Source organism: Emydura macquarii, unplaced genomic scaffold (genome assembly GCF_026122565.2).
Source record: "Emydura macquarii macquarii isolate MOO-44397 ecotype Brisbane River unplaced genomic scaffold, CSIRO-AGI_Emac_v2 contig_2205, whole genome shotgun sequence".
In the NCBI taxonomy this organism is placed as follows: Eukaryota; Metazoa; Chordata; order Testudines; family Chelidae; genus Emydura; species Emydura macquarii.
Genome location: NW_027132342.1, coordinates 4385587 through 4411374, shown reverse-complemented (window position 1 = coordinate 4411374; position 25788 = coordinate 4385587). Strand labels below are relative to the sequence as shown.

Sequence of the window (25788 nt, the reverse complement as noted above, 5' to 3'; positions counted from 1 at the left end):
GCTGGACTGTAGCAGGGGTTAATGCTAATGAATCAGCCAAGAATCAAGTTAATGAAGAAATACATTTGAAAGATTAACATTGCTATGGAAATTACAGTACCACGAGATCAACCCCGTGGGGTTAAAGAGGAAGAATGTGAAAGAGCAGTTGAGAGTCACTGGTAGATCTACTGGGGATGTTTCTTTTTTTAGTTGTGATCCAGTGACGTGAAGTAGGTTGAGAGGAGCCTGTGCTGCAAGATGGGAAAGCCAGAATACATCCTAAGGCAGTGAATAGGAAACAAAAAAGAACACTGATAAATCCACATCCATTCCTGGTGTAAGGTAGGGCCTGGCTGAGCTCTTGTTTTGTTCACATTCTTTCCCTTATAGCCAGCAGGTAGCTGTGTTATATAATATGATTTAAGCCTTTTCATCGATCTTTTCATTAGACTTTTCGTAGACTTCTGTGAAGCCTTTTCATAGACTTTTAAGGACAGAAGGGACCATCATGATCATCTAGTCAGACCTCCTGCACAATGCAGGCCACAGAACCTCACCCACCCACTCCTGTAATAGAACCTTAACCTCTGGCTGAGTCACTGATGTCCTAAAATCATGATTTAAGACTTCAAGTTAAAGGGAGTCCACCACTTATGATAGTTTAAACCTGCAAGTGACCCGGGCCCCATGCGGCAGAGGAAGGCAATCTTTGATGACATTCATTAAAGGTAAATTCCTTCAATGCTGGCATTTTCTCTGCTTCACTCTGGCTGGCTGCTTTATTTGAATCTCAAACGCTCAGGCAATTTTCCTCCGTGGTGTACCACACCTTAGAGAAGTCCCAGAATACATGAGATTTGAAGAGAGCAGTTGGTTTAGCAGAGCTTCGAGATACCAGGAAGGATATCCGTAAAGGTAGGAGGCTTTGGGCAAAAGAATCAAGTAGAGAGGAATACTTACCAAAATTTTTTTGAGGAAACTGGTTCTCGTTTGGTTCAATTCAATATTTTAGGTCTGTACAGGGTTTTTGTTTTTGTTTTTTTTTCTTCATATAACCAGAGATTAGGTCCCAAGCTAGCTTCCATTACACTAAATAGAGAAACTTCCACTGATTTAAGTGGAAGTTGGATTGGGCCAATAGTAGCGTTCAGAACAGGACTAGATAATATTGATATGGCTAATAGGAACATGCATAGTTACATAGGATGAAATACAAAAATGAGGGATAAAATCCTACATGCTTCAGAGCATAACCTAACCACTAATTAATCAGGGTTGGGAAGAAATAGCCTGTATAGGCTGGTTACTATATAATTGTCCATAATGGGTTTTTGCGCCTTCCTCTGAAGTAAGTAGCACTGTCCACTATTGGAGACAGGATATCAGACTGCAAGGACCACAGATCATGGCTGTGAGCTGGTAACCAATCTTCCTTCTCTATTGTGCATATGATTACTTCAGAAAAGAGCCCCAGAGACCATCAGCCAAGGGCCTGATCCTGCCAGGGGCCGAATGCAGGCAGGTGGAAGCCTTTAACCTCCACTAAAGTCAATGCCTTTTGAGAGTGTTCATTATCTCATAAGAGGTGGCCAGCACCTTGGAATATTGAGTCCCATGTCTTAGTTTCTGAACTAGAAAAGTTTATAATTCATTTCCATAATGGAGTAATTTTTTATGTATGTATTTGTTTAATTGTGGTCACTATTCTGAATGAAAACTGCTCCAGTTTAGTTACATTATTTAATCTCAGAAGGATTCTGCTGCATTTTAAAAAATATTCCTTTACTACTGGTTTCTTTTCTTTCTCTTATCTGACAGTAACATCATTACAAATATTCACAAGCAAACATCCAGACCCACTTTTAAAAAAGCAACATGAAAGAAGCTAAGAAACCAACTGCAACTGAGAAATTCTGCTGTATTTCCAAGCTTAAGGTGGTATTTGCTTGCCCCTGGGTTAAAAGTTATTTAACAGAAGTTGCAATTTCCCCATAAACCAATGGAATTGTAGGTACAAAGGTAGCAAGCACTGTTGGTTTTTTTTTTTTTTTTTTTTTAAAGCTCACAGTTAACCATAAAGTTCAAACACAATTTACAGGAAATTGTTGTTTAATGTCCATGTCCTTAAGATCTGTGGTGCACTGGAGGGAGGGCCTGTGAGCTCCTTGTTAAAACAACCCCTCCAAACTGAAGGAGGAAATGAAGGGATTTTCTGTCCTCTAATATAGATACCTTATTTCTGGAAACTTCTAAATGATCCTTGCCAAAGGTGACATATCAGGTGGGGAATCAAAAATACTTGTGATGAGCTAATATTTTGCTTTGGAATATACCACATTGTGTAAGTTTCAAAAAAAAAAAAAAAAAATCCTTAGGCGGTTTCATTTTGTATTAGTATTTCAAAGTCACTGTTTGTTACTTGTGCTTATGAGGCTTGAAAATGTTAGTTAAAATTTTGGATGTTATTTAAAAATATTATTATTTCATGTTTACTAAGTAACACTCACAAATGTAAATACACTCATTTGCTGAGTGATGCATTAGTACTGAAATCATTACTATCAATTACTAAGCATTATTGAAAAAAGGATATCTTATTTACTTTTAATATTTTAAATGTACTGTCTTTGGGCCAGATTATTAACCCTGCTCAATGGGAGAGGAGCTACTCACACAAGTAGTTCTCTCAAAGCCAATGGGGCCACTCCAGTGCGTAACTGATGATCCACGTGAGCCTTTAGGTCACTAATTTGGTTGGGGTTCTTTTTCCTTTGCTGCATGTGTTATTCAGTCCTGAAGATGGCACTCTTGCAACAGGCATCTGCTCAATGGGGAAATTGCTGAGCACCTACATTTTCTAAAAACTAACCTCAAACACACCCTTGGCTGTAGAACTCCATGTTAAGTAGTGTCTGGTGAAGAATGGAGGTTTGAGGGTTCTGAAAGGTGAACAGCGATGGAAGCACAGATGTATGAGCTTCATAGATGGAGGATAAAATCCTGCTCCCCTTATTTATGCATGTAGTCTCACTGATATCAGAACTTTATGCACAAGTAAAGCAGATAAAGCTTGGAGTTGAATTTGTATATTAACTAGACTATGTATACTCCAGACTAGGTATTTGCTTTCACTGGAAACACAACTTTGTTGGAAAAAATAGCTATGAAGTATATCTAAATATCCATATTCTTGTTAATTGGCGTATGTATTCTTCTCTTCCTCTCCCAGGTATTTCTGCTGGCATCATCATTTGCATATCTAGCTAAAACCATGTCTGGGGCTTACATGAATAGCATGCTCACACAGATCGAGAGAAGATTTAATATTCCAGCCTCTCTGGTGGGCATTATTAATGGAAGCTTTGAAATTGGTAATAATTTATTTTAATATTCTTTGACAAAACAGTATTTTTCCACAACTTGAGTGAGGGGCTGTTTTGGCTCTTCCCTTTTTACATTCATTTGTTTGGTTTTGCAGCCCCGGTGTGACACTGAAAGTGGCGACCTGTAGATGAGTCTGTGACCTGATCCTATAAACTGTGACTTGTGTATTTAGTCCCATGGAAGTCAATGGGACCGCTTATGTAACAAAGGGAATGCAGGCACAGACTCTGGTTTGACTTACTCCTGGATCTGCTTAGGATCTGCCAAAGAACATTGGACTGTTACATTTTTCCAATAGAACATCCAGTTTAGCACCAAAGCTAATATTTAATGTTTATATGACAGTATTCATCAGCAGATCTCAACATCGTTTACACAGAGAAGTATTTTTATCCTCATTTTACAGTTGGGCAGCTCTTGAGTAAAAAGCAGTAAAAACACAGTTCTGTAACTAAAGTTTTGAAGATTTGACTCTGAATAGACTGAAAGCAAATCCGCGGAGAAAGAAGGTGCTATTTTTTTAGTCACTTTTCAGAAAACAACTATACCCACTGTAAACCGTAAGGGCAGGATTGTCAGCTGTGGTTCTGGCACTTTCTTTACTCCCCATTCTGGTTATCTGCATCCTTGATCACAGGGTTAGTGGGTGAGAAGGCTGTGTTGGAGCCACTACTCCATCTCCCACACAGTGAGTGGGGCAGTGAGAGGGCAGGGGGAAAAAATGGACAGAGTCCTGCTCCCTGCAACTGGTATAGACCTACAGCAGATTATTTTCCCTCAGAGCATGGAAGAATCCTTCCGAGTGTCACAGTTTCCTTCCTGGTCTGTTCCTTGGGCAGTGAAGCTATGGGCCTCCCATTACTTGTAATGTTACAATCTAATGCTAAATTAAGGGATTCTGAAATGTTAAACCCTGCAGGACCTAGATTTTATATGGTCTTTAAAAAGCTGGGATTCTAGGTGTATGGGGGAAAATATGTGGAAATGGGATCCAAAAACAGTCTTTCCAAAAAAAAAAAAAAAAAAAAAGGGATCATGCCTGTGATGTTGTAAGAAAAGCTCCCACCCCTGCTATTATTGAGCTCAACCCTGATATCAGTGAGGTCATTTAAGGCCAAACATTTGTGGCTTTGGCACAAGCCTTGAGCAAAGGTCAGTGGGTAGCTGAGCTGCTACAGCAGCAAAGCAGGAACCAGACTTTGAAGCTAAAAGGGTATACTTTACAATGTAGGTCCTGATCACCCCTTGCTTTGGGGGATGGGGGAAGTAATCTGCACCAACCCTATAATTTGCACAGATTACTTTCCCTGGAATGCGGCTCACTTATGCTGGCCAGTGCAGTGGGGTAGGATGGAGCCAAGAGTCCTTCCACTTCTCTCCCCTACCTGTCCATTCCCTATGGGAAGAGGCGTAACAGGCCTGCAGAAGCTATTTTGCTTCTTACAGTGCAGTCCTATAAGGCAGCTCAGAATGGAGTCCTTAGAGGGAGGGACCTGTGATGGACGTACAAAACCTCCGAGGATACTCTCATGCTTTTGGTGAGATCTGGCCTGTTTAAGAAGGAACTTGCCAAAATTACTTATTGCTGGGTCTAAAAAGGTGATTGTTTAAAAGAAATTATCCCCGGTATTAACAAGTAATTGATCAGACTTGTAGATATTGTCATCCTGATTGATTTAAAATTTCAGGATGAAAATAATCTTAATATGCCTCATGTAATGAACTCAACAGGAATACTCCAAAGTTACACTCATACTCCAATACAATACTCATACTCCAATACAATACAATACAATACATACTCCAATATTCCATGCAGGAATACTCCAAAGTTACACTCATACTTCAGTATAAATGGAAATTTTGAGTTTTATACCTGACTCAATGTAGTTTGTCTCTCAATTATATATAAAAGGGATATACCAACATTTCTTGCTTCTTTCTCTGATGCAGCTGGCTATTGTCAGAGACACAATACTGGACTAGATGGATTAATGATTTAACCCAGTATGGCAGTTCCTGTATTTCCTATAAAAAGGAGGATGTCTTAACAAGTGCATCAAAAATTATACCTACTCTGGAGCATTTTGTGTGTTCTGCTCTTAGTTATGCCGGTATAAATCCAAAGTATGGTAAATCTACTGAAGTCATAGGAGTTACACAGGTATAAAATGTATGTGGGTGAGATCAGAATCAAGCTCTTTAAGTCTATTTATATTTTATAATGACACTCAGTGCAATAACCACTTTTTTCTCCCATTAAGTTATTTTTGCAACTAATGTAAAAGAATAAATTCTTCTCTCTGTATGTGTTATCTTGCATTTATTTTCAGTGTTGAAATGCTTAGATTTATATCTCTGCATTTTCTCCATCATTGCTTTTATCTGTTAAAATGTGTGCAATAAAATTTGTATACATAGAAAGTGTCCCAAGAGAATAATAACCTGCCAAGACATGTACTATCCTGCAGCTGCAGGGCCCAGTTTCTAGAAAACAGTTTTTACAATAAATCATAAAGCTTTTCCTCACATGAAATGTTCCCTCTCTAAAGAGAAATGATTTAATGAAAGACTTTCTTTATCCATGTTATTCCTTTCAAATTATGGAAGAAATACAGGGGATATCAAACTGATTGCAGTATTAGTAAACCCATCAGAGATGAGAGAATAATAGATTTTTTAGTTCAATTTCCAAACTGAAAAATCCAGGGGGAAAAATTTGATTATTTTTTCTTGACAAAATGGGGGTGGGGGGTGGGAGGGGGAAGGTTTGTTTAGAAAATGTAGTTTCAAATCAATATTTAGTTTAAAAAATGTTGTTTTGACATGAAATGTCAAAATAGTTTGTTTTGACAGTTTAAAAAAACCGTTTTGACATTTCATAATTTTTATTTTCAGTTGTTTTTCAGTTGAAATTAATAGTTGAATTAGACCCAAATTTTTGAATAGTTCCAGTGCCCTGAAAGATGCTGTTTTTTTGGGCAAATTTGTATTTGCTGAATAAATTTCACCAAGCTCTAATTCACTTGGACTTCTCTATTCTCTTCTGTTTTCGCCATTGACTTGTAATTTACATTGTTTTGAAACTGCATTGATGGCAGTAATTTAGTATGCAGGTGGTTGTTTTCTTCTGACAGCTTCAGTTGAAATTCTCCTCTTTAGTCATAATTTCTACTTAACATCCTATTATCAGAATGTTTCCTACTTGGCCTAACCATTTATGCAAAAACCACAGACGTCACAGATGGAAATGTCTTATTTAATCATCTAGCCAATTCCCTTGGTAGTACAGTAACATCCACAGAGAAGATAAATGCCAGATATTAAACTGATAAGGTACCATGCTTACACTTAGTCCAGTTTGTCTTATCTGTAAAAAATGTGTAGGGTAATTTAGCATGTAAACCTGAAAATGAACTATGCTCTTCTTTCGGCAGGAAACTTGTTGGTGATACCATTTGTTAGTTACTTTGGTGCAAAACTTCACAGACCAAGAATAATTGCTTTGGGGTGCACAATTATGTCTTTTGGCTGTCTTTTGATATCACTCCCTCATTTTCTCATGGGACGGTGAGTATTTAGCTAATGATGGACTAGATTGTGGTATACTTACCCATCTTGAGAATAATATGTTATTCCACAAGTAGTTCCACTGACATCAGTATGACCACTTGTGGAGTTAAGGTATGCTCAGCATGAATCAGGGTATCCAAATCTGGTCCTAGGACATTTTTTTTTTAGAGGACTTCAAAAGTTAATAACTACTTCCTTAACACAGATTAATGGTTGGGGTGTCACATCTCTGCTGGGCAACATATGTTTTTCCATTTTGTTTCATCTCCTCATCCAAATGGCCACTTGTCAGCATGAAAGATTACCTCCCTTCTCTGTGATGCCTCAGCATGTGCAACTTCAAATTGCATTGACCTATATTACTATTGTATTAGGATACTTAGTAGTATTCTTAGTATACCATATTATATTTCCTTGACCCTGAAGTCTCTTTCTTCTATATCTCCTGTGTTTGTAAGGATGCCTGCAATCACCTCACGCAATATCACACATCATTGACTTGTGACCTCTACAAAATCCTTTTCCATGGCTTCAACTCCTCTTGCCTTGACTGCTTCAAACTCCTTCCTACATGGATTACTCAAGTCTCAGCTGTCTGGCTGCAGGACATATACAATATAGGTTTCTATTATGGGATTTCTTTCATCTTCCTCTGAAGCACCTGATACTAGATTCTATCAGAGACTCAATACTGGACTGGATAGACCACACAGCTGATCCAATATGACAGTTCCTTTATTCCAAAAATGCTTTTTGAATGGTTTACTGAATGGCACATTCAATTAACTTTTGATGCAGTTTGGTTCTTATTATATATGCTCATTCCTTTTCTAAATAGCTTCAATACAAGAGAACTGCTTTATGAGCTGGCTCTGATATATTCTCTCTTAATTTGAAAACATTTTACTTTGGCTCGAACAGGTATCAGTATGAAACCACCCTTTCACCATTAGAGAATTCTTCATCAAGCAAGTCCATATGTCTTATAAATCAAAGCCAGTCTTCCACACGTATGGAGAAGCAACAAGCAGGTGCGTCTCTTTCTGTGTCTAGTGTTCCTTTTTGTGTAGTTACTTTTGTAGGTTCTGAGTAGACTGGATGTGTTTCATTAGTGCTTTTTCTAGGGCTCTATGTTAAGTATAAAAGCTGTGGATCTCAGGCTGTTTCCTCACCTTAGTGTAGTTCTTTAGGGCAGTGAAATACTCAGTCAATGGCCCTAGAGACATACATGGCTCCAAATGCAGGTCTTACAATATTTACAGGCATGGGTGGGCTAACAGAGCACAGATTTCAGAAATGCTCTCCAGGGCTACCGAACATGCACAAGGCAGCCTGGGGAGTGCTGAAAAAAATGGCCAAGAGATATAAGGATACCACTTGTTGTATCAAGCAGTGGAAAAAAGGAAGATTAGGAACAGAGAGGAGAAATAGCCTCTACTTCCTTTCAATAGATAGTATGTTTGATGGGGGAGAAATTAAATGTTATAAACTGGTGTCTGTAGCTTATTATATAGCTTGAAACATGCAAATACAATGTCAGTGCCATATTAATGTAAATGAATTATGTTGTTATCAAATGGCACTACAGAGACTAATGAAGTACACCGAGACTAATGAAATACTCATGTTATAGCATCCTGACACTAAGTAGTTATCTTTTTGCCATGGTGTTCCATTAATACATGATAAGGTTGTATCATGGTGATGCAATATCATTATGCAAATTTTGGAACGTAAAGACAGGATGTCATTATTTTGTGGTTCTTTGTGGCTCCGTTTAATGATGAACATGGCCTTCAAATTCTTCAAGGCTGTGCATCACTTGTTTAGGGGTAGCTTTCTAGAATTTAAAGAAAAATGAAAATAATATGTACATGCTACTTAACAACACTTTGTGTTAGATAGCACTTTCATCTGAAGATTTAGAGAATTGTTTGCATCATTTTATCCAGGCAGAAAATGATGCACAGAAAATTAAACAATTTGCCTAGGTTATACAGCAAATCAGTATTCAGTTAAGGAATAAAACCCAGACATCCTGATTCCCAGTCACTTACTTCAGGCAAATTATTTTGGTTTCACTATGAACAATGTTAGATTTGCATAGCTCTATATGAACTTGCCGCCTGAGTTTTCAGGTTTAAGTGATAGCACAAAATATGGACTTTGTGCAACTGTAAACTGAACCTTCTGACAAAATTGTTGAATTTTGGGCTATCTCAATCCTGTAGTTTCATGGTAGCTCTAAGGATGGCATCAACTCTCAGAACCTTAAGTCAGGTCTTGAAAGGCAAAAAGGCTTTCAGGAGGGCTGGTAGAAAAATATCAAATTAAATATTTTCCTATTAGAAAATGAGATTTTAAATCAATTTTCTGCAGGAAAAGATTGTCTTCAGCAAAATTTTCCATTAGGAATATTGAAGCAAAATGCTTCATTTCAGGTATTTAATCCAAAACAATGGGCACAGCAGCTCAGCCACTGGGAAAGACCGTGGTGCAGATGTTGTGTTGCCAGGTAGCAGTATTCTTTCCATAGGGAAGAATCAGAAAAGAGGGAACCGGAACAAAACATTTTGATTCAGGACTGTCAAAATGTTTCGTTTTGATCAAAAATATCAAAATATAACACTCCATTTCTCAACTGAAATAATTTGACCTTTTTTATTGTGAGAAAAGTTCCGATGTTTTGTCCTCATTTGGGACGAAAACAAATGGTGAAATATTGGTATATGTTCCATGGGACAGAAATGCAATTTTTTAAGTCATCTCTCTCCTTTAGTTCACAAAAGGCATTTGTCTGTCATTTTAAGGATACACATCTATTTCATTAATTATTTAGGGTCAGATTCTGCCAGGCCTTAATGCAGGACAACAGCAGTTTTGAAGGAGGAAGGGATGATGCAAGGACCTTTGCCTAAGGGCCAGGCAGAATTTCAGCACCTTGTGCTCACAAGAATGCAGGCACCATTGTCTGCTATTGACCTCAAAATTGCAGTGGCTCAGTTTGGTAGATGGGAGGCCAAGTCCTGGCCTACGCAGTGGCCAACCTTGCTGACTAGCTGTATGGAGGGAGTAAGCTGCACTCCATAAAATGATGTAGCAGCAAGCATACTGCCTCTGAGGCAGACTCTTTCCCAGTTCTCTGACTGGGTTACTATGACTCCTCGTTGCCCCTTTGGGTTGGGTCTATAAGGCCCTATCAAACTCTAAGTGGTAGGATGGCTTTTCATATTCATTTCTCTTTCTAGAAAGCATTTCCTTTCTCAGCAACATTAAAACCACTAATACAGTTTTCTTATTTTATTCACAGAGTGTGAACAAAAGTTTGGGTCCTTGATGTGGATGTTTGTGTTGGTAGGAAACATAATACGAGGTATTGGTGAAACTCCCATCACGCCATTAGGCATTTCATATGTGGAAGATTTTTCCAAAGCAGAAAATTCACCTCTTTACATAGGTAAATCTTTAAGTGCTCAGTCTTGCTGTGTCATGTGCTGGCTTAAAAAAACACACAAACAAACAACCTTCCCCTCCACACACCCTTTTTGGCTCTTCAAGGTAAATAAATAAAAATAATTTTGGTGCACGATCTCCCTAGTATGGATGCATAGTCCAGAAAATATCATTCAACTATTTGTTCAAATGAATCTGAATTTTCATTGATTTTGTCTGTACCCTTGTGGGCTTAGATCCTGCATTGAAAACCAAGTAGGCAGACCCTAAGTGTGATGCTCAGCCGAGGTTTGGGGATCAACCCTCGGGCCCTTAACATTTGCTTTCTGTAAATATTCTAGTGAAATATTATTTTGGTATATTTGACTAAACAAAAAATAGAGGGCTTGATCCAAAGCCCATTGATATCACAGGAAAGACTCAGGCCCATGAAGCACATATTGGAGAATAGGGACAGAAAGTGAATTTCAGATTTATAAGCATGGAGACCTAACATTAAGAGCCAATCAGAGAACAAAATATGCCGTTGCGCTTATAGAATCATAGAAATAGAGGACTGGAAGGGACCTGAACAAGTTGTTTAGTCCAGTCCCGTACATTCAAGGCAGGATTAAGCAACAACTAGACCTTTCCAGATAGGTGATTGTTTAACCAGTTCTTAAAAACCTCCAATGACGGAGATTCCACAACCTCCCTTGGTAATTTATTTCAGAGCTGAATTACCCTTACAGTTAGTAGGGTTTTCCTAATGTCTAACCTAAATTCTCCCTTGCTGCAATTTAAGCCCTTTAATTCTTGTCCAATCCTCAGTGATTAATGAGAACAATTTCTTACCCTCCTCCTCGTAACAACCTTTTACATGCTTGAAAACTGCTATCATGTCCCCCCTCAGTCTTCCCTTCTCCAAACTAAACAAACGCAATTTTTCCAGTCTTCCTTCATTCATCGTTTCCAGACCTTTAATCATTTTTGTTGCTCTCCTGTGGACTTTTTCCAATTTGTCCACATCTTTCCTGAAATGTGAGGCCCAGAACAGGGCCCAGTACTCCAGCTGAGGCCTTATCAGCACAGAAGAGAGTGGAAGCAAGTCAGCGAAAGAGCAGGAATAGAACCCAGGAGTTCTGACTCAAAGCCCACTGCTTTAAACACTCTCTTCCTATGAGTCCAATCAGTTGAACTGGACTAAAAATCAAAACTATTTCCCATGAAAATAACCCTGTATAAATTCTAATTTTGTGTGGTGTTTTTTCCCCTTCCCCAATTTTAGGATACCTACAGATAGCAACGATAATAGGCCCTTTTCTTGGTTTCATGTTGGGATCATATTGTGCACAGCTGTATGTGGATCTGGGATTCATAAATATAGGTAATGAACTAATATATATATAAAATCTGTATATATTAATCAACAGGGATGATTTGTGTATCTCTCAGCATCAATTGCACTTGTGATTTTATGCCAGTTTGCTTGTAATATTTTTCTGATGGGAAATTAACATATGTTGTTCAGTTCAATAAAATCACCTGAGTTCAAACATGAGTGAAAGAATCAGTCAGACATATTATGTGCTAAATTATTCTGTCATCTGAGATAGTTTAACAGTGGGGAAAAAAAAAAACACATTCAACAGAAAACACCCACATGTGGCAGATAAATTATTTGCATAAGAAAGGGATATTGGTGACCTCCACTTCTCCTCCATAAGCCTCATTTTAAGAGATACCTTGTGTCTTTCAAATATTTTTATTTTATCTTAAATTTTAGAAGTGACCGGTACAACAAATGACCACAGGGAAAGATAGCTCAGAGATAATCAAATGTGTGTCCATTTATTTTTAGAGGAGGTGACTATAACACTTACTGATGCCCGTTGGGTTGGTGCGTGGTGGCTGGGCATTTTGATTTGTGGATCAGTGAATCTCCTCGCTGCAATACCTTTTTGCTTTCTGCCCAAGTCCCTTTCAAAGGAAGGACAAGTGAGTGAAACTGAGCTAACAAGTAAGAAAAATGCTTCACTGCTACGAGAGAGAGGTGAAAATCAAGCCAAACAGAAAATGCGTGAAATCACGAAAGGCAAGTTAAGTTAACTATCTCCTGAATGTACCATTGTCATTATATCATAGAATACATTAAACCCAGCAGCATACTAAGGAAGTCTTTATTTTTTCTCTATATGAGTGGACTGTGTGTGCTTTCAAACTAAATATGGGCCCAAACTGCAACATTCACATGTCGCTTTTCAACTCCCCAAAGTACAAAGGTGTTGGATCTGGGATTTTGGATGAGCCCCTTATAGAGATCAATGCCTACTGTGAAAATTAGATCCAGATTCACCCCTCCTCCCAAATTTCAGGGGTATTTGGATCTGGAGTTTTGTTTCAAGCCAACTACTAGTTGTAACTAGAGCTGGTCAAGACTACTGTACACTGGTAAAGTTTAGACAATGAAACTGAAAAAACCATAGTAAATTGCAAATCTCAAAGGGTGAAATCCCCTTTCCCCAGGCAGAGAACCAGCGTAAGGCCTGGACATCACATAAGTCCCAATTAAATCCTCAAAACAGTACATAAAAGTGACCTAAGTGGTGCATAGGCCTCTGAAAATGTGTGGGTTTCACCCAAAAAGATTTACTAATTTTTTTTTTACTGTTGCATGGATATCGATAACTAGTTTTATATTTACACATTTCTAGCTTTCCTATATGTGATAGTTTATTGTTTTCTTTTAACTTCTGTACATCTCCCAGTTCTTCATAGGAGCCCCTTAGGAACATAAATATATAAAATACATGATAGGAGAAGATTTTCAAAAGTGACTATTGGCTCTAGATGTCCAACCAAAGATACCATAACAAGCCCTAAGTTTTTAAACAGATGAGTACATGCCCTCTGAAAATCTTATCCCTTGAAGGCATCTCAAGATAGACACCTCACATTCAATGCCCTCAGAATCATTAGTTAATTTTTAAAACTTTGACCTATATTACATCTTCACTCTGTTAAATACATGTAGTCCAAAAATCAACAGTCCGTTTTCCTTCCACAAAGTAATCTTTTGATGAGGAAAGATGTCCATTCCATAGCTCACCTTGTAGCATTTCTAGTCCTCCAGTGTTATTTCAGAACACTTTTCTTTCTATTATCATTCACACAGGAGCAGCACTTTTTATTGCATTTATGTGGATGTCCACAGTCCCTGAAAATCCCTAATTAAAAAGTGTCTTTCGTTCAAGTGAAAAATACAGTTTGTATATTGAACTTAACACTCCCATCTCTTTCCCAGAATGGCTTGAATCCTAGAGCATGTGGCAGCTATAAACAAGGCAGCCTGAACATTTCAGACATTAGAGCCATTTTATTTTTTTATTACAAACTAAACTACATTGTTAGACTGTTATATTAACCCTCACTTACTGAGACACTAACCCTCCTTCCCTTGAAGGATCCATTTAATGAAAAGTGGTACACATTTTCAATGAATTGGGGTCATTGTTTTACAAAATTTTCAGTTTGTTTTGCAGAGTTCTTGACCAACAGATCAGAACATTTACTTATGCATAAAATGAAACACAGAGGAATTATTGTTTATGGTTTGGGTCTTGAGTCTGCAGGCTTTACTCAGGCAAAACGCCCAAAGAAATCAAGTCCCCCTAACTTTAATGGGAGGCTTGATTGAATGAGAACTGCAGGATCAAGTCCTTAGAAGTGTGGTGGAAAAGCTGGTGGTTAGATCCTAGACGTCCATTATGAGAACATCCGTGCAACATTTCAGTGATGCAAAATCTGAAAGAATTATGAGATCTAGTTAGCATGGTGCTGTGGGAGGAAGCATTAATATCCACATGTATTTAATATATGTGGGGCATTCTCAAAGAAATCATAATTAAAAATGCAATGCATGTGAATTCCACTGTAAAAGAAAAATGCATGGAACCAAGTATGCTTGCACGAAAGGAATGAGGACAATAAAAGATCCTGTACTAGAAATGGAGAGGGTGGGGGAGACTCAGACAAGAAGAGAGTCAATTAAGGTTTTCATTTAAAACATGAAGGCAGAAAACCAAACCCAGAATGAGTTAAGGCTACCAGAATGATTTATTAGCAATCAGAAGGGCTTGTACAAATACATCAGGATAAAAGAAGACAAGCATTCGGCTGCACTTTATACAGGCAGTTCCTTCCATTGGGGTTGGGGCGTGTTGGAGTAGGTGAGGGACATCTTAGGCTAACAATGGTTCCTCCAGGGAACCGTTCCAGATGGTGTTAGAGTAGATCTGTGGCCTCTGGTCAAACCCAAGATTGAACTGGATCCAGTTTAGGGCCACCTCTGCTTCCCTCGCTCCTTCTCAGCCACACTGAGCAGTGTCATCTTGTAAAGCTTAAGAATAACTTGTTATATTCTTTCATTCCAGATTTCATCCCATTCCTCAGGAGTCTGTTTTACAACTCAGTTTATATGTTGTTTATATGCGTAACTGTGATACAGTTCAGTGCTTTCAATGGCATGATATCCTTCATGCCAAAATATTTGGAACAGCAGTATGGGAAATCTGCATCAGAGGCCATCTTTTTAATAGGTACACTCCCATTATGTCTCGTTTTTACTTACTGGCTGGTGATTCTGCTGCGGGCTTTATATGATATGTATTTGCCCACCAAGAAAAGTTCTTTTTTGCTTGTGTCTTCATAGCTGTTTACAACTTACCAGTTATATGCATTGGATATTTTCTTGGAGGTTTACTAATGAAGAGATTCAAGATTAATACCATTCAAGCTGCCAACATAGCCTTTTGGATCTCTTTAATTGAATACCTGATCTACTTTGCTGCTTATTTCATGGTCTGTGAAAATTCTCCTGTTGCTGGTCTAACGGTCTCCTATGAAGGGTATGTTCTTTAAGTCATAATACTGAAATTATCCATCGTCTCCTTGTAATAAAACAGTTTCTAGTTAGAAATGGGCCCAGGAGTCCACGGTTTGGTTTTGTAAAAACAAAAACAGGAATGCTTCCGATTCAGGTTCTAATTTATCCAAACCATCAAAGTCCACGAGGCAAAGGCACTGAGTTTCAGTCCCTCCCTACCCATCCTCCCATCTTGTATCTAAAACAGTAGTGTTCAAAAGGTAGTCAACATAGTGGATTAACTGTCACTAACTACTTCCTTGGAGGATGACCTACCCTAGGTTTCAACCAAAAGTGACAGTGTACTGGAAGAGGTGAAAGAGCTGTAGAGCTGTAAACTGGGTTTTTCATGTATTCTGAACATTTGTTTAAAATAACCTCTTTGCCTCCAGCTTTATAAATCTTCCATGCAACAATACATAACCAAAAATGCACACACAATTGCATGCCCTGCTTGCATGTGAGACTAATACAATTGTATATTCAAGTTAGGTAGTTGCAGATGTAAGTGGGTGGCCAGTTACGCGTCTAGCTGACCATTCACATATGTAATTGCAATACTATTGAGGGACAAAATATTATTTTAACCTACAGGAGCTTGTTATTTAAATGTTATTTTCATCTAGATAGCGGGGAACATTTTATCTGCAGTTTCTTGATTTGAAGGTTGCCACTAATCTGTATGTGCATGTCTGTGTGTGTGCACACTTATACTCACACACACACACAATAGATGATATAAGCACCACAGGCTATAAAAATCAAGTTGTACAGCTGTCATGGTATATCACTGTGTACGGTACAATGTCTCAAGACAAAAAAATTACACAGAAGAAAGACTAAACCTTAAGGCTCTGACTAATGGATATTTTATGTAGTGCAGGGTCCTGAGTCCTGGAACAGCTCTTGGCCTACTGAAGAGTTTTTAAGTAGTCAGTGATAAGATCTTTTTTTGAGGGTTGTTTTTTTAACTCTTGAGTTGTTTGTTCACCTTTTAAATCTATTTCAGAATAAAACAGGTCTCATACATGGAAACAACTCTGCTTGCTGACTGCAACAGTGATTGTGATTGCTCAGTTAAAGTGTGGGACCCTGTATGTGGGGAAAATGGAATAACTTATGTTTCACCTTGTCTTGCTGGTTGTAAAACATCAGATGGAACAAGAAAACATACAGTAAGGCTTTTAATCTATTGTATTTTACCAGCTCATATTAGGAATCTAGATAGCCTGGTGCAGTGGGATATATACATATCCATGTGACTAGGATTTTACAACATAATTAGAGTTGGGCATAATGGTTTGGATGCAATAAGAACTCACCTGACCTTTTTCCCAAATTCAAAATGAATCTGAAAATTTGAAGCTTGAAGAAGTTCAATTAAGTTTAAAGAAAACAAAAGATTAACAAAAACCTTTTCTCTTTTATGGAATAGACAGAAGAGGAAATACCAAAATACCATGCGAGAAATTATTCCTGTGGTATTTTCCCCTTGTCTGAAACCTGGACATGCTAGTGCTTAGGGTGGTCCAAAAGAAGTGAGGGATCCATCATAATCTGGAAGCAGCAGCTTTGGTAAAATAGTGCTTAAAGTGCACCCTAAAAATTTAGTTTTTGGTTTTGTTCAGGTCTTTGACCCAAGCGCATCTCCCTCCTCCCCTCCGCCCCCTTTTTAAATACTGGGAAGTACTAGAAATCTCACAACAATAATAGAATTCCAAAGCAGGGATCTAATGATCTCTACAATTCTACAGGATGGCTCACAAACAAACAAAAACACTGTGGAGAGCTTATTATCTTAATACTGTAAGAACTTTCCTTAGGGATTTAATTATAAATTCTTCCAGAGCAAATTCTTGTATGCTAGGTGGGACATGATTGAGAGTGAGAACTGCAAGACAACAGAATAAATACAGACCAAAGAAGAGTTAGGAAACCTTAGAACCAATAATAATATTTTAAATAACACTGAGATCACACAGAGGGACAGATTTTGATGCCTTGCTCACATTTGTTATTCTTTTACTCTGTGAATTGACTTCAGTGGGACATCGGATGATGTAAGGATATTGTCGTCTGGGCATAAATGATTAAAACCATCTTTTGACAGGTATTTGAAAACTGCAGCTGTGTTGCAGCTTCAGGATTTTCATCTGAAAATGTCTCTGCAGTTTTGGGCCAATGTGACAAAGAAGCAAACTGTGACAACATGCTTCAGTACTTTTTGATATTATTAATAGTCTGCAGCTTAATTTTTTCTTTAGGAGCAATGCCTGGATATATGGTCTTAATAAGGTACAGTAGAATGCCCTTACTGTAAGCAGCCTAATGGAAATTTTATACTGAGGTCATGTATGTGGAGGTTATCTGTCTTCTTATGCTGATTGTTAGGGTTTATGTTTTAAGATAAACCTTCTCAACTTTGGAAGGTGATTTTGCTTCTGCCCCAGATTAATGGGAGCTCATTGAGTTGGTGCAGTGGGACACCTTAGCAAGGTGCATAATAACTATGAATTTATTGATCACATCTGTTCAGCATATAAACACTTCCCTGATTTTACTTCCAAAGTCTGGTCCCAACTTCTGCTGGGTGTGTACTGTAAGAGCAGCCTTTCCCTCTAGCACAGTGTTAGGGTTCCACGATCAGCTGTTCTCTGTCCCGGATTTTTCAGCGGAGGACATGGAGTGTAAGTGTAATTTAATTGAGAAAAGCTGACCTACTTGTTTGTATATAATTTGCTTATTTGTATATAATTTGCTTATTTCAACATTTTTTTTGTCCCCATATGTAAAAATACTATTAAGAGTTTGGGGGGCTCCACAATTATTTATCGAGTTCAAAAGGGTTCTGTGGCCAAACTTAATAGAGAAACACTGCTCTAGCAGTTCAAAAGTCCTAGTCAAAGCTCTAGAGAAGACCCCCCTCTTCATGAAAGTCATTTAATCAGGACAATGGAGCCTGTAATTAATGGCCTAGGTAGTTGGTTTATGGTGTAATATGATACAGAATTTAATTGAAAAACCAATGACAATTTTCTTTCTTTTTTATATTGCCAATGTTGTTCAATACACAATGCAATTGTCGCTTAGGTCTCTAAAGCCTGAAGAAAAGTCATTTGGTGTGGGTATCCATTCATTTGCTTCAAGAATAGCTGGTAAGAAATGTTATAAACCACTCTGTGAAAGCAAACAAAGGCAAATGCAGATGTTGTATTCACAGGGTGCATCTCCACTTATCTGAACAAACTCCTCTGAGCTGCTGGTACAAGGGGAATGGCCAGGCAACCATGGGCTTGGCTTTAGAGCCAGGGGCAGCTGGGTGAAAATTAGAACAGCTTTCAGTCCGGGCTAATTTATGTCAGGAACTTGACCAGTCCCCATCTTAAAGCCACCCTGTGCCATTTCCCTCCTGCCAAATGTTCACTGAGTCTAGTTTAGATGGAAGAGAAAATCTTTTCCCTGGTATATTAGATATTTCTGTTTGATGAGTGTGGACAAATGTTGACTTTTGAATAGCAACTACAGTATGTATTTTTTAAACTGCAGTGTGTGTAAAATGCTAAACAGGCATAAAAAAGAAACTACTTAGGTGGGAATAGGAGATGGAGGCTAAAGAAGCTTGCATGAACTATAGAAAAGGGGGTTGATAAAGGAAGAGGAAAAAGGGAAGATACAAGCAGGAGGGGAACTGTGATGAGCCTATATTTATTCAATTAATCAGCAGAAAAGTGTGCTGCTTACAAAAGCATTGAAAAAAAATCTTACTTATCCTGTCTGGCACACCTTTCTGCCCCTTTTAGCTGGAATTCCATCTCCCATTTATTTTGGAGCTTTGATAGACACGACGTGTTTGAAATGGGCAACTCTGAGTTGTGGTGGTGAAGGAGCGTGCAGGATGTATGACGTTGTCACTTACAGGTACAGTTTCTTTTGGAGACCTATCTATATCTATTCCTGTATACTATCTGCATCACTACAGCATCTGTGGTCTTGACCTTCTTCTAGTTGATAAACCACAAAATTGCATGATAGATTTGGCCATAAAATTTTGTCAGTATCAACCTATTTCCCCGTTATGATTACCTCTGCCAAGTACTCTGCTTCATAACAGCTTCTGACCAAAAGTTTCTTGTTATTGCATCATGCACATATATAGCCCCTTTCATCACAAAGAATCCTAAAATGATTCATTATGGTACATGCATGATTATTATTATTTACTTGTATTACTGTCGTGCCAGTGAGCCCTAGTGATGGACGAGGACTCATTGTGCTAAGCATTGTACCAACATAGAACAAGACAGTTCCTGCCCCAAGGGTTTTCCACCTCTGAAATGCAGCTGCTGCTGTTGGGCAAAGTGGCAGCTGTTCAACAACTGACAACAACACTGCATGACATATTTGAATAGGAAGTGAAGGGTACTGTCTACAAATGAAATCACAGGAGTGGTTTAGGTAGAGAGAAAGTAGTTATCCAAGTTGGAATTTGTCTGATACCATGGCTTATAGCCGTCTACAGTCCTCTAAGAAATGCAACGAGATCTTTAAAGACCACACGTATTCAGCTCTTCATTTATGTCTCATTGAAAAAATGGCCCCTTCAGCAGACCGCTGTCCACTAGACCTTTGTTAGGATATGGTTCAACATAGGCTCAGAAGCCTCCTAAATAACCTAAGCATTACCTCATCTAAGGACTGATCCAGCATACATTGAGATCCAAAAGAATGACAGCACAAGCAGTTTCCATATTTTGGGAGCAGCCAGGTTTTATACTGACAGGAATAAAAAGCTATGTTCTAATGCTTCAGGCAGACACATTTTTAATGAAGCACATCCTTTATTCCAGATGGCTCTACCTGGGACTGCCAGCGATATTACGTGGAGTGTCCTACATCCCATGTGTGTTAATTCTCCTTATTTTAAAGAAACAATTTAAATCTTCTGAAGGGAAGACCTTAAGGAGTGCATCAATGGAAATGAAGACTATAGAAGAGCAAAATGACTGAATAGAGAAGCATTCCAAAAGCTCAGACTTTTGTGGGGCACATCATGAGACACCCTCGTAGTGTAAACTTGAACATATCTTTACTAATAATTGGTGACTGAAACTAATGAACACTTGGACTGAGACTAACATAATTACATATAGTTAGTTCCAATTCCCTGCTTAAAAATATCAACTAGAAGACAGTAGACAGGAAAAAGGTGTCTGAATGGTATAAAAGAACTGAAACGCTCAATATTATAATAACACAGAAAATGCAAGAGGCTAACGATCTGTGGATAGTACTGTGATGCGAAAACAGCAGAGATGGAATCCTGGCCCCATCGACATCAATGGGACTTTTGCCATGGAGTTTAATAGGGTCAGGATTTCATCTTTAAATTCTACATGCAGTTTTGCCACACACTCGCTTCGTGACGTTAGGCAAATCATTTAACTTCTCTGTGCCTCAGTTTCCCAAGATGCAGGTAATTTTTATTTACCCTGTTGTGAGGTGCCAAAGCTGTGATCAAACACCCCTTGCTGGACATTCACAGATGGCTGTTTTTGGATGCCAACACTTGACCTGTGTACTTCTGGCTTGCTGAGTCCAAGCAGAATCCAGGCAATGCCCCCTGGCTTTGGATCTGTAGGCAGACACTGAGAGGACAGTCCCTGAATTTAGCACTCCTTTCTGAGAGCTGGGACTTTGCAGCCAACTGCTTAGGTCTTGAGACTAGTGCCAGCTCCCCCAGTAGTTTAAGCACACCACCCCCAGAGCTCCATCCTTGTGGGCACTCTAATTTACAGTTGAACCCTTCAAGGACACATGATAGTTGATTGAAATAGACACAGACTCTGGAGGAGGATTTCTAGCACAATGACTCTTTTCTTTAGACAGAACAAAAGATATATATATAACTAGGCAAAATAAGACACACTTGCACATGAATCCCAGTCTTATTTCCACACCACTCTTGAGATTTCTTTGGGATGCGGGTCAGTATCCTTTCAGGGTTCCAGGACTCTGCTGGGCCACACTCCTCCAGTTCACAGCTTATCTTTCAAATCATGGAGTCTCTCTGACCTCTTCAGTCCATTCTTTTCACCTATGGCTGATCCCACAGCCAACAGGTCCCCTCTCCCTCCTAAAGCCTGTCCCTTTGTTCCTCTCTCTCTCTCTCTCTCTCTCTCTCTCTCTGAGAGTCCCTCTGTATTTTTTAAAGGCTGTACCAACACCTCAGCCTTTGTTCCCTTTCTAGAGAAATACCACTGCTCTTCTTCCCACTCCCTGTAGATATGCTGAGTCCACTGGATCTCCTAGACTTCAACCATCACATTGTTTTAAGGTGCTCCCATTTGAATGGGAACTATTCATGTTAATGACTCTCCATTGTCCCTGGTCTGGGAGAGATATGACTCCAGCCCTAACAGCAGATGCCTGATTCCACATCCAGGGTCAGGTTTTGTGCAAGCATCCACCATCCTTATCTGTTTGAAGTGGCACTACACTTACCAGTTTAACATCTTCTTTGATGCAATCCATCCAACATTTCCTCAGCTTTCCTCACGGTCTCTTTCCTACCTCCCTTTCCTCAATTCTATCTTCATCAGATCCCCTCCATTCATCCTTCGCATGTGTCCAAACCAGCGAAGTAACTGTCTTTTACGATACTGGGCTTCTTTGGCTGTGGTCATTGCTTTTTGTCTGATTCTTCACTCTGACTGCTACTCTCCCTGACTCTCCAGGGGTCAGTTCAGATGCTGGCTGCCAGAAAGCCTATTGGCCTCAGGCTGCCAGGCTTAAGGTGGGTAAACTTCTGGTATAGGCCTGAAACACTCCCACCAATAACAGTAGTCCCTGGTGGAGGAGCATATTGGCTAGTCTCATCCCTCTTTATGACCTGTATCTATTACAGTCCTTTGGTAACTTGGCATAAAAAGAAGAAAACTGCTTGCACCCACTTAGTCACCTTGTGCCAAAGACTATAGTGTGTTGGTTGGCGTCTCTGACATACACCACAATGAGGGCCTTTCCCCAGTTAAACTAAGTATTTGCTCACTCTCTTCACACCTTGTTACCATAGACCTGTTGGGCCATCGACAGGAGGTACTAGTGTTGCCATTATCCAACACCAGGTTCTGTTTAACCCATGGATGGGATTTGAAATCAGAATTTCCCTTCTCCTAGGTAAGCTGCTAAAGAGCCCCATCTACCCTGAGGTCTCTGGGTATTTTAAAGCACCAGATACCCACCTTTCACACCCTCACTTTTAGTAAAAACACCCTCACCATGCGAAGGTAAATCAAAGGCAGCTATCATGGACACTAGCCTTTTTAGGCACTTTGTGTTTGTAGCACCTCACCAACCCCACTCCGGCCATAACAACCCTCTTGGAAGGCACATTCAGTAATACAGCAATTTCATAAAAATCAACCTGTGACATTTCCCTCTGCAATCTGGACTGGGGTATCACTGTGTCACCTCAATCCCTCACTCTTGGAGCCTGTCTCATTCTGCTCTGTTGTGTGAACTTCCACTCCTGGGCATTCACCCACAGCCTCATGCAAGCAAGCTGCTCTCAATTCAGTGAGTGAGTGCCTCTAACCAGTCACTCATGGGATTGTGCAATAGAATGACCTCCAGCAAACACCCCTAGTCCCAGATGCAACCCTAGAAACTCCCATTTTACAATGTTCAGTGCTGCCCACTGAACATGGCAAGCTTATAATTAGTTAGTCAATTTATCAAAAAAAATTATATGCACCAACTTTTTCACTTTAAATGAAGTCTCTACACACACCCAAACCATATGCACCGCTTTAGATAAAAAAAGCAAACAAATTTATTAAGTACAGAATGATTTTAAGAGATTTTAAATCAGAGGAAAGCAGGTCAGATTTGATCAAAAGTAAAGAAAAGGCAAATTGCATTCTAAACTAAGTTTAACACTTTCAGCAACGTTACAGTTTTAAATGGTTCTCACCATAGACTGGCTGGTCCATCTCCAACCAGACCTTCCCCCTGTGGTTAGTGCTTCAGTTGCTTGATGTTGTTCATAGATGGGAGTGGAAGAGAGAGAGAGAGGGAGATTGCAAAATGTCTCCTCTTTTCAACGTGTCCCTTCGCACTCTCTGGGGCCTTGCCCCCCTCTTTCAGGGTCCAGTGACAGACAATGTCCTTGTATGGCTTCCTCCACTTCAGTCAATGATTATTCCCTTATCGATGCTTAGGCTAGTCCATTGTTCCTGGAAGAGCTGATTTGTTTTATGCATGCCTTAGTGAGGCATGAACTGCCTCTTTGCTCTTGGAGAGTTTTGCCTGGATCTGTCACAAGCCACGAGACACATATTTGGGAATATTACATAGCAGAACCTCTTAACCATACATATGATATTGCAGCAAACGTATCACTATAATGATAATGTTCATGTGCCATGAGCATTCAAAAAAACATTTTACATGACATTCTTTGCATTAAACAATACACAATTACACTATAAGGGTGAACATAAATGATAACAATCACATCATGAGAGTGCACACGGTGCAGTGTGTCACACAACCAAAATTCATAAATTGGACATAGATCTCCCCAGATCATCACATGAGGATTACTTAAAGTGATTTGTACACAGCCTTGAAGATGAAAAGTTCTCACCATTTGTGTGTGATGTGACAAACAGGTCCACCCAAGAAGGAAATAAAAAATGATGCTTGTGAAGCTTGGTCTACACATATATTGGCATAGCTATGTCAGTCAGCTAACCAGCACACCCTTAACCAAGACAGCTAAGCTAACAAAAAACCCAGTGTTGATGCAGCTGTGGTGACAGAAGAGTGCTTTTGTTGACATAGATAACATCATTTGGGGAGGTGGTATTCCTACACCTGCAGAAAAACTCCTTCTGTTAGTGTAGGCTCTATCTATCCCAGGGAGTGATGCCAGCATAAATATGCCAACATAGGCACTGTAGTGTAGACATGGCCTGATTTATACATGATAAAAAGGCAAAATAGCCTTCATTTACCAATTGTACTGATGGCTGCTAAGTTGCAGATTTCCCCATGTTTTTCCAATTATTACCTGCCATGGTAAATGAAAGAAGTCACTAATATAGCATGGTTTGTGTCATCAGCTTTTGCTCATTTTTATTAATTCTTTTATGTCTCCCATATGAAAGATGCTATTGTGAAGGTCTGAACTAGAGCTGCAGCTAACCATCTCTCAGAGGTTCAAACTCTGGTGAGCAAGCTCCCCTGAGATGTCTTAAATATGGAGGGTGAGGGAGGAAGGCGAGAGAAAGAGACAGAGAGACTTAAAGAATTCTTGCAGCTCCATTTAGCACATCCACTGGACAAAGTAATTTGTAAATGATATATTTTTCCCCATCCTACATCTAAAACTTGAGCTTATATACTATCACTGGAGATATGTGCTATCACTGGAGCTTAAAATGGAGAGAATTTGCATGGACAGTATGATGTCCTGCTAAAAAAATTGTCCAGATGTATCATTTTTAATGAAAGTGAGACAAAATATTAAATGTGAGGATAAAGCTCAGCTCAGTCATGTGTTTGTGTGTGTGCATGTTTGTGAGAGACTAGTCTGTGAAAAAGAGTATTTAAGGGGCACCGTCAACTTATATGCACTCTTTGAAAATAATATATATTTAGAAACTCTGTCCCATAAATAGTTTCTATCTATTCTTTACATTTCTTAATTTCACTTTGAAATATCTCTTTTGGCAAATATTTTTCAAACTAATGTTTTGAAGCAACACCCTGAGAAGGACACATGTTGTGTATAGCCTCTAAGCCTGGAAGGCTGCCACCTGATGGGCTTCCCCAGAAAGACAACAATAGTTGCTACTCCTGAACCCTTTATGAACCAAGAAGGACAAGGAGCCTCTTCCTGTGAAGCTGGGGGCAGAGCCTGGAAGAGCCAGGAATCCCTTTCCAGCCTAGGCGGGGCAAAGAAGAAGAGGAAGCTTGGATCCCTAATAAATCCTGCATGGTAAATCCTGTAGGGTATTATTGTGGTTGTCAGTTGTCGACTAAATGCTATGTGGTAAGAATGTTGCCTGCAAAATGCTATTGTGGAAAAAATGCAGTTTAACTCTGATTTATTATTACTATTGATTTAAATCTATAGAAATGCTAAAAAAGGTGCCTAGCCACACACTTCAGGCAGCTTTGACATTACTTAGAAATCCACCCTACGGACAGCACTACAATTTAAGAAGTAATGAATGGCAATAGATATAGCAAAATCACAATCTAAGTAGCTTCACTTATATTCATGTTTCTAACAGATTGGAGCAACTGTTGTCCCCTCCTATTCTATAGGAAGAATGAATGGGAGAGAGTGCACGTTGCTTCTGGAACAGTGTGTGACCAAAGCCTGTGTTCTCTATGGCATTTTCAACCAGGGTATGCATTCCCTTGGGAGGAATACAGAGGTCTTTCAAGGACCAAGGAAGTATATCAACTCATCTAGATATTTG

General features: G+C 39.2%; 1 protein-coding gene across 1 annotated transcript; it reads left to right on the top strand.

Moving 5' to 3' along the window:
* Nucleotides 1–164: 164 nt before the first annotated feature.
* Nucleotides 165–25379, top strand: LOC137160599 (solute carrier organic anion transporter family member 1A2-like). The gene is made up of 15 exons (XM_067559186.1): nucleotides 165–324; nucleotides 1801–1917; nucleotides 3212–3353; nucleotides 6804–6936; nucleotides 7861–7970; nucleotides 10250–10396; nucleotides 11660–11758; nucleotides 12233–12466; nucleotides 14805–14969; nucleotides 15083–15278; nucleotides 16305–16470; nucleotides 17406–17590; nucleotides 18386–18450; nucleotides 19096–19213; nucleotides 20143–25379. The coding sequence occupies exons 2-15, from the start codon at nucleotides 1858–1860 to the stop codon at nucleotides 20300–20302; spliced, it is 1980 nt and encodes a 659-aa protein (XP_067415287.1). The 5' UTR covers nucleotides 165–324; nucleotides 1801–1857; the 3' UTR covers nucleotides 20303–25379.
* The last annotated feature ends 409 nt before the right edge of the window (nucleotides 25380–25788 follow it).